Source organism: Uranotaenia lowii, chromosome 3 (assembly GCF_029784155.1).
Source record: "Uranotaenia lowii strain MFRU-FL chromosome 3, ASM2978415v1, whole genome shotgun sequence".
Lineage (NCBI taxonomy): Eukaryota > Metazoa > Arthropoda > Insecta > Diptera > Culicidae > Uranotaenia > Uranotaenia lowii.
Genome location: NC_073693.1, coordinates 299,619,690 through 299,633,165, shown reverse-complemented (window position 1 = coordinate 299,633,165; position 13,476 = coordinate 299,619,690). Strand labels below are relative to the sequence as shown.

At 37.5% G+C, this 13,476-nt stretch overlaps 2 protein-coding genes across 8 annotated transcripts in view; one reads left to right on the top strand and one right to left on the bottom strand.

Moving 5' to 3' along the window:
* Positions 1 to 13,476, top strand: part of LOC129755355 (trichoplein keratin filament-binding protein-like) — a 90,683-nt gene that overhangs the window by 32,496 nt on the left and 44,711 nt on the right. For both annotated transcript variants that reach the window (XM_055751801.1, XM_055751800.1), the window contains one exon: positions 10,399 to 10,431. The gene's annotated coding sequence lies outside the window, so the exon portion shown is untranslated. The remainder of the gene's footprint in view (positions 1 to 10,398; positions 10,432 to 13,476) is intronic.
* LOC129755347 (DNA ligase 1) overlaps positions 1 to 13,476 on the bottom strand; it is a 51,128-nt gene that overhangs the window by 28,230 nt on the left and 9,422 nt on the right. For 4 of the 6 annotated variants that reach the window (XM_055751785.1, XM_055751789.1, XM_055751790.1 and 1 more), the window contains exon 2: positions 9,247 to 10,305. In XM_055751785.1, the coding sequence (XP_055607760.1) occupies positions 9,247 to 10,201 (955 nt within the window). In that variant the 5' untranslated portion in view covers positions 10,202 to 10,305. Of the gene's footprint in view, positions 1 to 9,246; positions 10,346 to 13,476 lie in introns of all 6 variants that reach the window. The other 2 variants (XM_055751786.1, XM_055751787.1) reach the window with 2 other exon arrangements.

Here is a 13,476-nt window from a genome sequence, read left to right as displayed (position 1 = left end):
TACTCTCGCTTTGTTTTATAGGATTTCTAATACCGTCGTGCGGGTTTACAATGGGCCAAAAATGGTGGTGTTTTAGTTGTTTTCTGAATAACTATTGTAAATTTAGCTTATTTAGAAAATATTTATAAGAAAGCAGATTTGTTGTATTTTTATTAAATAGTATATACACAGACAAACAGACAGGACACTCTATTTTCATTCTTCGCAAAACACTATTAATGGTAGGCAATACCGACACTAGATTGCGCTACTCTGCATCTTATAAAATAACAAATTTTCAATCATAGTAGCTGATTATGTTTATAATTCATTCCGTGACAACCAGAAACTGTTTACAAAATAAAAACAATATTGCAATAAAATATTATCCAGACCTCAAAATGTAAGTACGTAAATCAATATTTAAACTTTTCGTTCTGCTTTAATTTCTTCATTCATACATTCAGTTTTAATTCGCAGGATACCAACTTCAATTTCATCTAAATTGGACTGCGCACTCATGACTGCGACATTTGTGTGAACTTGTACATTCGTGCGACCTGTCAAATCAGTGTAAAATCTGTCGGAGTTCTACACGGTAACCTCTTTCCAGTCAACCTTTGTACGGATAACTGCGACTGCAAAACATTGCACGAAATCCAATTTTCAATGAAAGAGATAATAATAGTTGCCTGATTTATTTAAGAAAATAAAATCTGGTCGCATCTTTTCATTTACTGCAGCGCCCCTAGTTGTCACATCGTGAATCTATTGACAGTGTTTTGATCCGGATGGTTTGTTTACTTAGTGGTGAAAATTTCATCACACGGAAAATAAAAAAAAGGTAAAATTTACCTTTTTGCGAGGTGAATTTTTTCCACCCCTCTTACGAGGTAAATTTTACCTTTTTGTCATTCACCTATCAAAAAAGTAAATTTTACCTTCACCTAGCAAAAAGGTAAATTTTACCTTTTTTTATTTTCCGTGATAGTAAACGAGCTAAAACTGTTACCTTTTTCGCATTCACCTTGCAAAATTGTAAATAATACCGTTTTCCCATTTACTGATTTAAAAGGTAAATGCTGGTTGGTTTGATTGGTTTCTTCAATAAGCATTAAAAAAATAAAAAATTCTTTCAAAAATGATATTTAGGGACTGGTAATTCGGCTTCGCGTTCTTCTCAGCCGCCATGGCCGCTGAATCCTCCTGCGTTGCGTACATTCAAGATCTTCTCCGTTCGACTAATTCGGTCAGGTTCGGCTTTTCCGGATGTAGGATGACGTGGAATACACCTCAAAGCTCTATGGGCCGATCTGAAACAAAATCAATAGTATTATGACGAGAACCAGCAAAACTAAATGATATCTAAGAAAACACTTACCATTCTATTCCGATTTTCACATATTAGGCACAAAGCAAAACTTGTTCCTGAACGACAAAACAGCTTAACCTCAATAAACGTGTTCGGCAAATAGTTATTTTTTCGAGATGAATTGTACCGTTTTGTTTAGCTCAATCCAGGTCAACTTCATCCCGCTACGAGGTAAGTTTTACCTTATTTGGTTTTACCTTTTTTTCTAGGTGTATTATACTTTTTTATTCAGCTCAATTCAGGTGAACTTCACCTCGCTACGAGGTAAGATTTACCTTTCTTGGATTCACATTTTTCCTCGGTGAATTGTACCTTTTTTCCAACCTCGATTCAGGTAAATTTTACCGCGCTGTGAGGTGAGTTTCACCTCGAAGAGGTAGAAGTTACCGTTTTGGCTTTCACGAGCGTTCACCTAGGCTATCTCGGTAAATTGGTCAGGGGTAAAGATTGCGAAATTCCTGAAATATCCAAAATCGACTGTAAATTCGGTGCTGCAACGTTACCGGGAACCCTTACGGTGGATCGAGCAAAACAAACCAGGCGTAAAAGTGGAACATATGACCGGAAGCTGTGAGCAAAGGTAATTCGATTAGTTCACAATAATCCTGGAATCTCCTTGCGTGATTTGGCGAAAAAAGTTCAAGACGAACCACAGTACAGCTCGACGAATTTGTTTGCGAGAAGGCTTGCGGTCGTATCATGCAAGCAAACTGCCCAACAGGACGCTTAAACAAAACCTGGTTGCCAAAACCAGGGCAAGGAAGTTGTACGAGAAAAAGTTGACCAAGTACAACGGATGCATTTTGATGGACGACGAAACTTACGTCAAAATGGATTTAGGACAAATATCCGGTAACAAATTTTACCTTGCGAAGCGTAAAAGGAATGTTGCGGGTAGATTCAAGTTTGTTTTCGCAGTTAAATTTGCTCGTAAGTTGATGATTTGGCAAGGGATCTGTAGTTGTGGGAAGAAGACTACACGGAGAATAAAAAAAAGGTAAAATCTACCGAGAAGCAGAGGTATTTTTTTTCCACCCCTCTTTTGAGGTAAATTTTACCTTCATTCACCTAGCAAAAAGGTAAATTTTACCTTTTTTTCATTCACCTAGCAAAAAAGTAAATTATACCTTTTTTCAATTCACCTAGCAAAAAGGTACATGTTTTATATTTCAGTTGGTTTGTATCATTGGAATACTATCTATTCAATAACAAAAACCCAGATTCATTCATATTGATTTTTTATTCATTTTCGCTCGAGTTTCTGCAGTTATATATGTCTTCTATATAAACATTATCTTACATCTAATGGCAATATTGGTGAATATGGAATATTTTCGTGAGCTGTTATCTGATTCATTGAATGCAACGAGTCTTATCAAAACTTAAGTTTTGGGTGAAGGTAACGGCTTACGGTGGAACCTTCAAGAAATCCTCTCAACTTAAAATGGGCAAGGCAACCGATTTAGTTCCATCTTTTCGCTGCCGATCCACTACTGCTGGCAACTGGCATTTGACCTTTGCTTGCAGGAGACGAATCTCTGGCTTCCGCTTTGTCGGAAATAACCCGGTGGTTCTACGTTGGCCTAAAAATAAAACATGTTGAGTTTTTTTTTCTAGAACATGCATCGTCATTCACCGACCGGATCAAAACCCTTAAGGTTCAATTGCTTTGGTTCAGTATTCCAATCAGAAATATTAAAACGGAATTTATAATTACCTGCCGCCGTACTTCGAGCGATGACCAGACCGACCAGCTCCCGCCTCCCAAACAACGAAAACTTTTTCGTGGTGATCCGGCCATTTAATCACCGTTTTTCTTTCCTTTATACTCCTCCGGGTATTGGTAACGAAAATTTGAAGGTTCCGAACCCGAATACACTCCAACAGTTCAGCTTGGAAGAATAACACGCAGGAGCACCTCAACTTGTTGTGGCCGCGGGGAGAGATGAATAATGGAAGCCTAACCCGGTTTCGGAACGGTTTTCAACGGATCCGTTCTTGATGAGCAGTATATCGATGGAATATCATAATGCATCATTTTAGCACCCTGGAATGTGTTTAAATATATTATATATGAATAAATGAAAAAGTAAAGATCTTATACTGTTGATTGTTATTTTGTTTCGAGTTCCGATTGTTGTTACGCATCATGCAAAACTTGTTTCCAAATGAAAAAAAAAAACTTTTCCGCCTCATCCGGCCAGCTGGAGGACAATATTCGCTGTTCCGGATTGAAAAGAAAAACATTTCGTAACTCAGCAGGTGAAACAACACTTTTTCCTGAACAAAACAACCACTTAATCTCAATAAACAGATTCGGAAATAGTTACCTTTTTTTCGAGGTGAATTGTACCGTTTTGTTCAGCGCAATCCAGGTCAACTTCACCTCGCTACGAGGTAAGCTATACCTCGAAGAGGTAGAAAGTACCTTTTTTGCATTTACCTTTTTTTCTAGGTGAATTCTACCTTTTTTGTCTGCTCGATTCAGGTAAACTTTACCTCGTTTCGAGGTGAGTTTCACCTCGGTGAGGTAAAAGTTACCTTTTTGGATTTCACAAGCATTCACCTTTTTATCTCGGTAAATTTTACCTTTTTATTATTTTCCGTGTAAGAATTTCATCACTGGGGACACAATGAATGGAAATGTTTACAAAGAAGAATGTCTCCAGAAGACGGTTTTGCCATTCATTCGGTCCCATAAAGGTCCGGTGAAGTTCTGGCCAAGGTTGCCTAAATCACAGAATAATCTATAATTTCACAGAACTTGGAGCCGAATTTCATCACAGAATCTGTGTCACAGAACACAGAATTTTTGGAATATTTACAGATTTCACAGAATTTTTAAATTTTGGACATTTTTTTAAAATTATTTTTTGTATGTCAATTCAAATTTTGGATAATTATCTTTGAATTGGCGAAATATGATAAAATTGATAATGTTAATTGATTTTTTCTTAAGTAAAATGTAAAATAGACGCAATTTGGCATGATTTTTGTATCAAATTAATAAAAAAAGCATCACAGAAAATCGTCACAGAATTTTTGGAAAAATTACAGAAAGTCAGATTTTTTTTTCGTCAAAACACAGATTTTTGTTCGGCAACCTTGCCTAACGCTATTTCCGATTGCTGTACAATAATAAATTAAATATTTATGTGTTTTGGAGCTTAAAAAGTAGCTTCAAGGCTGTGGAAACCGCGATCTTAGCTTGGCCCATTTCCACCCCCATTTGTACATTTTGGACGCTGCTTCAAAAAATTGGAATAACTCTTAACATATTCAACCAATTTGTAGAATAAGCGCTGATTCGGATTAAGCAGATTCTAATGAACGTACTTGCCAAGAAAAGAGCCATGAAATTGGCTGGTGTTGTTTTACCCATGACAAATTTGTGGAATGTAGTTTGTTTGTCATTATGACACTGAATTTAGACGGTTTTTAGAACTATAACAGAATATTTATGAGACAAAATTTTTAAAGCAAAAGATGAAATGATACGCCGGCTATCATGTGTAACAGCTTAGCTTAGCTTGTTTGACTACTCATATCCACCTTTAATCATTGAACTCGAAATGCTTAATTTACAGGTTTTTGTTTTTAAATCGTTTTAGAGGAATGAAGTATTTTTTACATTTGATTTCAAACTATACATTTCGAATTCCATGATCGCTGGCGTGGCTAAGCAGAACAAGTTCCACGTCGCCAATGGTTGCTACTCCGTGATTAATCGAGGCCATCAATTTTGCACAAAGTCCAAAAGAATGGTGCTTGGGATTAGCAGCCATTCTCATTGTACAAAACTGATGCTCTCCCTTTTTTATATGATTTATCTGATTAATAACGGCGCCGGCCACGTCCTAGTAGTCAATGGGGAAAAGGGAAGGATTGTTAGTTAGATACTCTTTAAGTTCAACTAGCAACCTCTCACTCCTGCATATTCCAAAAACATTTTTTGAAATACTCAGAACCAGAGATAAGCTAGTATCATCAACTATGGAAACCGTCTATACGTCTGCGAATCCATATTCAAGTATCCAAGGAAGGAGTTGTGTTAGTTGGTGAAAGGTAGAGATCAGGATCCATTTTGGTAAATGGTGCGATCATGATTTTCCTACACCTCCTATGCTCCTAGACATTTCCTAAGGAAACTCCTATTTCTATGAGGCATTTGATAAACGTGCAATAAAATGGATCGAATAAAATATTGAAGGCAAATACCATCCAAATTTCTTCTTTGATAAACTAGCTTTTTTACCTAAACGTTATCCCTGTTGAAGCAAAGAGTTTTCAAAAAGGCTTTACTGTTTAAAGACGGAAAGCAACTTTAAATGAAAATGAATTATATTTTAATATTTAGACACAAATTTTCGTAAATTGTTTTTGAAAACTCTTCGATTCTTTGCTCTCCTTTGCCTCACATTTTAGAAGTCTTTGATGCTCAAAGAGCACAAATCAATGTTTTAAATAATCTAAACTTTTAAATACATTTTCGCACATAAAGCAGGTTACGCAAATTAAAACATAACCCACTGAACGGATTAAAACGGGTAAAACAAACATCCCACACAAATAAGTCGCGTGGGAGTCGGACACTCAAACACGCCCTTCCTTGACAAGTGCCGGGCGAATTCGAACTCCTTAATTTTTTAAATAACTGCAATTATAAAAATAAAACTCAAAATATTGCAATAAAATAGAGAACATTAAGATTGTTTACAAAGTATGTTTCCAGATGCGTAAATGATATGCCGCAAACACACATCGAGCTGGTTCGCCGTCTTTCAACAAAAACTCTAATGAAACCTACTATATTCAGGTGTTTGTTTCATTTTCCCTGCACACAAAGTGTACAGTTAAAGTTTATGAAAAGTAAGAGTGAAATTGAAAATTGCCATCATTGGTTTAAATCCCTGGGAAATAAGGAAAAAATGCCATCATGGAATATCCTCACCGGGGTTTTCCGTATTCGTCAGAGATGTTGCCTTTTCTCCACCCAGCGGCGCTCGCAAAAAGTTACTCCTGATCTAGGTGCGAGGCACGATGCATACTTTTGCCACAGTCACATATATCACTTCAACAAAACATGAAAAATCCCTGATCAGCCAAACTAAATTATAATTTTTCTTGAAAACACATTACGACAGGACCTAAAACGAGACCGACAGAAAACACGACCGTTCTCGAGCACGGCTTGCTGCGAGTTCGATACGCCGGCTATCATGTGTAACAATTTGAAAACGATATCTCTGATACTCACAAAGATATTTCAAAAACAAACATTTTTCATTTTGGGCCATAGTCACCCCGCACGACGGTACTTAAAAACTCGTAGCCACAAGATGCTTCGTCTTACATTTTTGCGTAGAATTGGAAAGCATAGACAAACGAGTTCCTACACAGCAAAAAAATTATAAAAGTATACGCAATCTAAAACGTGTGGCATCTATTTTTTCCCCAGTGTAATTTAAAAAAGATGTAATTTTAAACTACTTTTGGTCTATTTTTAGTCGTTTTTTTTTTTAAAAAGTGTAAAATTAAATTCTTTGCAATAAATTTACACTACATTATCTAGAAAGCAACGTTGGGAGATAATTTTACATCAATAATGATGTAAAATATGACAGGTCCCTTGTTTTCCTTTCTTTCGCGGCTAAAGTTTATTAAACAAAGGATGACGAAATCAAGCAGTTTTCTCTCTTTTTTTCTTTCAGTGACGTGGATCCGAATTGTCCAAAAAGAAATCCTTCTACATATATAACAATATGCGACTGGTGACACTGACCAGGATGGACATCTTCGTCATCGTTTGATGCAACTTCCGGCGCTGTCCATAATTTGATGAAAAATTCTATTTTACTGTTAATGCTTTGTTTGAAAATAAATGTCCATGAAAAATAATCATTGTTTGTATTTTTTTTAATTTTTGAAACCTGAAAATTTACTAAAAATTGCAAGTATCCCCAATGAATTCTAAAATTTTACATCACTGTATATTTTTACACGACAATAAGCCGTTCCATTTTCGTGCATCGCTTTCGATCTAAATTTACACGCCGTGATAGAATTTTAGATCAAAAACGATGTTCCGTTTTCGTGCATCGTTTCCGATCTAAAATTACACGAATTATTTTTGCTGTGTACGCAAAACTGTCACATGCTTTTTCTTCCTTTATAAGCTCTATTATGTATGTTTTGCAAATTTAGCGGAGTACTTTGACTTTCGCCAAGTTGGATCTCATTGGTCTTAGGCATAAGTTGTGTAATATATGCACATACAAATAAAAAAAAAGCACATACTTAGGCAAAAACTGCGGTGAATAGTGGATAACCAACATTTTGTTTATTGTGTTATTTTTTTAAACTCTTTTTTTGCATAGGCCAACCGATCGAGCCACTATCGGATTATAAAAACCTGTCGTGAGCGAGGGACAGTTGAAAGGTTGGAAAGGCTAGTTCATCTTCTTCAAAACCAAAGTATAGACAAATGATAAATGATTTTTCAGTATTTGTAGTCATGTATCTATCCTGAAGAATATTCGTAAAACAGACTTCTGACCTGATGCTGCGCTGCTACACAGGCTTTTTCAATTTCTTTATAGACCGTGTGCATTTAGAACCAGTATCGTGTTTTAATGTTTCTAACTGGGTTTTTTTAATATTTTTAAAAATTATTAGCTTAACAGTACAAAAAACCTCATAAGTTATCAGGAATAAAAAAAATTAAAATTGTTCTATGCAGGGGTGATAACTGTCCGAATGCCATTTGTCATTTTTCTGAAGCTTAGAGCGACATTCCTCAGTACGAAAACGACTGTCGCAGTCATGTCCTTTTTGGATTTTGTGAATGTCATCAATAAGAAATTCCCTCGAGAAAATGTCAAATAACATTTGGGAATGTCACAACTTGCATCGAGATTGTGATAGTCATGGAAAAAAAATGTTACGCTAAGCTGATGACAGTCGGTCGTTGCTTCGATGACATTCATATTGGCAAATGTTATAGCGACATTTAACATTTTAAATGTCACAGAATATAATCGTAACATTCATAAGAATCTCAATGAAATGTTATTAAAATGAATGTCGCGACAGTCAAAACGGTTCCTTGCTGACTTTGCCATGTGGGCTGGCCAATCTAGTCGGTTCCGGAATCCGAAAAATCAAAATGATCAGATTTTAACTTGCGACATATCATTAGAAAGCTCTTGGCCTGTACATGATGGGAATTGATAGGAAAAGTGGTTCGGGGCAAAGTGATGTGTCGCAAGTTAAAATCTGATCATTTTGATTTTCCGGATTTCGGAACCGGCCAGATTGGCCGTGGCCATGACCAGATGGCCACGAACCACTTTTCCTATCAATTCCCATCATGTACAGGCCAAGAGCTTTCTAATGATGTGTCGCAAGTTTTTTTTAAATTTTTTTAATTTTTTTTTTTTTATTTTTATTTTTTTTATTTTTATTTTTTTTTTCTATAGAGACTTTCAGCCAGCCAGAACCGGCCAGATTGGCCGTGGCCAATGAATGTCATGACTGTCAAAACCATGACATTTTTAAAATTTTTCCGTGGCAGTCACGGATTCCAAAATTTAAAAATGTCATTCCGACAGTCAGAGGCCCAACAGAATCTTCGACTGTCACAAGTCAAAAATGTTATCGGGATGAATAATTCGATGACATTTTTCTGAGCGACTGTCATTGCAAAACTGAATGACATTTTCTCCAGTCGTTAAACATTTTTTTTTGGATTACCGTCAATGTCATTGAGAAATTTTCGAATGTCATTGGAAAATGTTATGCGACTATCACGATCCCGACTGTCTTTTGGATGACATTCTCATCCCTGGTTCTATGTATTGATTAAAATCTAACATTTAAAAAAATAAATTACTTACTTCTTTTACTGCTCTCCGATTTGAGCATCGACGGCTTGTGCGGGTAGGCTTCCTCCTTCTTGGGTTTGTCCTCGAGCAGGGGCTTTTCGACCTTCTTCAGTTGCACTTCGGGAAGCTTCTCCTTGAGCCGGGGGGCCTTCAAATTCGACGGCACCTTCCGCAGCTGCACCCGGAAGTGTTTGGCCGGTTCCGGCGAAGCAGATCGTTCTTTAGTTTGTGACTCAGCTGGAGGAGGTCGATTCACTTTTTTGAGTGGTGGTTTGATGAAGGTTTTCGGTTCCGGCGAAGAGGATTTTTCCGACTTGGAAGATTTGTCGGTGTCGGTGGTTTTGTCCGGACTTTGGGACAGTTTTTTCAGCTGGATTGGGGTTTTCGGTTTTTGAGGGGAGATTTCCCGTTTGGGTTCCGGTTTTTTCACTGGTGGTGGTGGAGGTGATTCTTCCTCGGATTCGGTTTCCGTTTCGTATTCGGTGCTTCCTTCTTCCTCTTCCTCCTCCTCCTCTTCCTCCTCTTCCTCTTCCTCTTCATATTCGGACTCCGGAGACGGTTCTTTGGGTTTGGGCTTGGATTCCCGGAGGACCGTCATTTGTGGAGTGGTGTTTTTGATGGCTGGTTCCGGTTTTGTGAGGGGTGGTGGAGCGGGTTTTTTCTGTGCCACCACCACCGGAACCTTTATCTCTTTGGACTGGAGCTTGGCCACTTTGGTAGGTTCTCCATTTTCTTTAGCTGCTGCTGCTGTGGCCGCCGGAGGAACGGCGGCAGTGACTGGTTTCTTTGCAACGGTTGCCGTTTTGGAATCACTACTGGCTTCTTGTGCGTTTTTCGCCTTCAATTCGGCAAGCGTCGGTGGTGTCGAGGTAGAATTTTTCCGTGCCCACGACGGCGGAACGTTCTTATTGACTGTTTCAACTCTATCTTTCAGCCAAGGTGGTCGATTGCTTCCATTCACTGGCATGTTCTTGTACTACTTAGCTAAGGCTCTTCAAATCAAACAACACAATTACACCTTAAACCCTCTTTCGAATCACTCACTGGTCTGAATCACCATTTGCTCTCGATCTGAAAAAACAGACACCTAGTATTCTTCGTCACGCCAAACCTGAATCAGAACACTGATCAACTATATTTTTCTTTTTTTTTTCTTCCCCCCAGGAACACCCAAATAACAACCCCGAAGACCAAACGGTAAGTCATAGCATAAGACTACATTCTTCAGATGCGGCGAATTTAGTCACAAAACAGAACGGTGGCTGCATGAGATCGTCTGCCCTTTTCGTAATTCTACTTCTGTAAACATCTATACATCGTGCTACAAATCACACCACAACAAAATAGTTCGACTCCACTTAATCACTCACCGACGAGCAATTTTTAATTGTATGACCAATATAAAACATGACGACGACGACGGACGTGGGTATATAAAAAAAATATTCACTGAAATAAGACTGTCTCGGAACACATTCATTACTAACAGGATATTTTTAAAATTGTCAACACGGTCGTGTCCAACCACCTCAGGCACAAAAAAAATACGAAAGGGGCGCTATAAATATTTCAGTTTTCAGTATTAAAATAAACGTGGACTTGGGATACGTCGAGGTCGTCGCGTCGTCGTAGAAAAACCACCTTAAAAACCACTTTCGCCCATAACAACTAAGACACGGGGGAGTCAGCTGGCCCATTTACCCTGGCACTTGTGTTGTCCCGCTCCGCAAGATGGTATCGTTTCCTAAGAAGACATGATCGAATTTTGAATGTGCGTAAAAATGGTTCGAAGGTCTGCAGGAAATGGGAACTGTCGCGTTTCGAGTGCTTTCGGTTTGGCGAGCAATTTATCCCATTAATGTTTTAAAATGAACATTGAGGGGAGAAGCTACTTCCTTCATTTTGAAAATAAACAACGGCACTTCGAAGATTTTAACGAAATACTATCAAAATTTTCAACTGTACGTCGGAGAATCATCATTAGGATTCAGTCGAATGCTACAAATTTTCTACCTTGCGAAATTAGACTCATTCAACCCTAAACTCTACCCACTCTACAACCCTAAAACTCATTCAACAGTACTTTGAACAGCACTATTTCACAAATGGAGGAGAATTTTGACCAAATTAAAATCCATCAAAATCTTCATCTGCTAAACATGAAAGAAATCTAAATGACTTAAGGCTTTTGATGTTATGGCATTGAATACCATTTTTTCCCAAACCTTCAAAATAAGTATTGTTTAAGCTTAATTGCGAAAACAAAAGCTCTTTGTTTTATTTTAATTTTTACAGGCATACAGCGTCTTAGCCAATTTAGGCTTTCAATACTGAACAACCGTGGACAACTGAAGATTTACATTTAACACCCAGTATCGAGATGGGAATCGAACTCATGCCATCAGTAGACCAGCGATTACCGTCCCAAGCAACCAAAAGTCTCGTTAAAAATATCGAACACAGCTTAATCAGCATAATCAATGTGCTGAAGTTCCTTTTATTCAGCCCAAAGTTTAAGTTCTTATTGAAACTTTGAAGTTCCATTACAGATTTGAACGGCCTTCTATTCAGCCCACAAGAAAACGTTTAATCAGCAAAAACAAAAAATAATTCTCCTCTTCTCTCTTATTTTGGTCATCACCAGCCCATGTGGTGCTGCCGGTTTCTCGGCATCCATCTTTATTCCTTCCATCACCTCCCTCATTTGATCTTACTTAATTGCTTTGTTTTTTTAACTTTGTTAGATTGATGCCGGCCCGCACGCCAGTTCTGCTACACAATTATTTGATTCGCTTACTCAAGCAATCAAACAACCTAATGGAAAAAATTAGATCTGGTACCAGATTTGAACCCCATCCTCCGAGATGATAGCCAAACACGCTGCCACGACGCCACGCCTAGATGTTGCCTTGCCGGCAGCTAAAATTCGAAGTGGTTATAAGCTTCCTAGAATACCCGCATAGGGCAACCAGCGGCCAACAACAAAGACGCATGTTGATTATTACTAAGAAACATTACGAAACGGCGTATAAATCAATCATCCGTTAAAATAATATCGGTTTAAAAAAAAATGAAATTCCATGTTTATAACTGTTAAGCATAAAATTATACAAATTCTTGATTTTATCTTGATATTTACTCAATGAATTGCTTCAACTACTTTCAATGTGTGATAAATTCGTTGTAAGTAAATACAGTTGGACGAAATTTTATAAAGTCAAAGTATTTACTCTTTTAAAAAACAATCATTTGCGAGTTAGCTTTAAGTTGTTCTGAGTTGAAGCTTCAAAAAAAATTATACATTTCAACAATTTCCAAGCTCCAAAAAATGTTTTATTTATTATATGCCCTTTTGTGATGTTCGTTCACATTTCATATTCATGTAATGGCGGACATTTCTCAATAAAGGCTATTTGAGGAACTTTGTGGAACTTCGAGTCCATAGAAGGCTATTTGAGATCCAATTTGTAACTTTTATTCTGAATGATGCGATTGACATGTCACAGAAAAGGCTATTTGAGGAACTTCTTGGAACTTGAAGTTCACAGAATGCTATTTGAGGAACTACTTAGAACTTGAAGGCTCAAAGGCTATTTGAGACCTAATTTGTAACTTTTATACTGTGTGAGTGCGATTGACATGTCACAAAAAAGGCTATTTGAGGAACTTTTTGGAACTTCAAGTCCATAGAAGGCTTTTTGAGGAACCTTTTGTAACTTTCATGCTCACATTCGAGAAAATTTGGTACCAATTCCCTTTGAAACCTTTATTCAGCGAAATTCGAACTTTGGAGGAACGAGTTTAAGTAGATATGAGACTTTTGGTTGCTTGGGGTCTTACCACGCTAACCTATCAGCCACCGAGACGTACACTTTCAAACCACGCTCTCAATTAATTGTTTGATTGATTGATTCTATTAAACGGCGGCCGTGACATGAACAACCTCCTTAAGAACGTTGTTTCTCATTTCTCATTTTTTTAAATTTCAATAACGTACATCTCATATCTTTTTAAAACTTATAAATTAATCGCTATGCGGAAACATGCCTCGAAAGAGTAAAAATGCACCCTGAATAAGAACAAAGATAAGTGCCTTTGGGACAGTTTCCCATGTACATTAGACTGAGTCGACTTAGGAATATTTTTTGATTTTCTCAAACCCCTGAGGCCTAAAAGCTTCGTTTTTCCCAAAGATCCTTAACTATCAAGATAATCGGGCATATTATTTCACGAACGAATCTT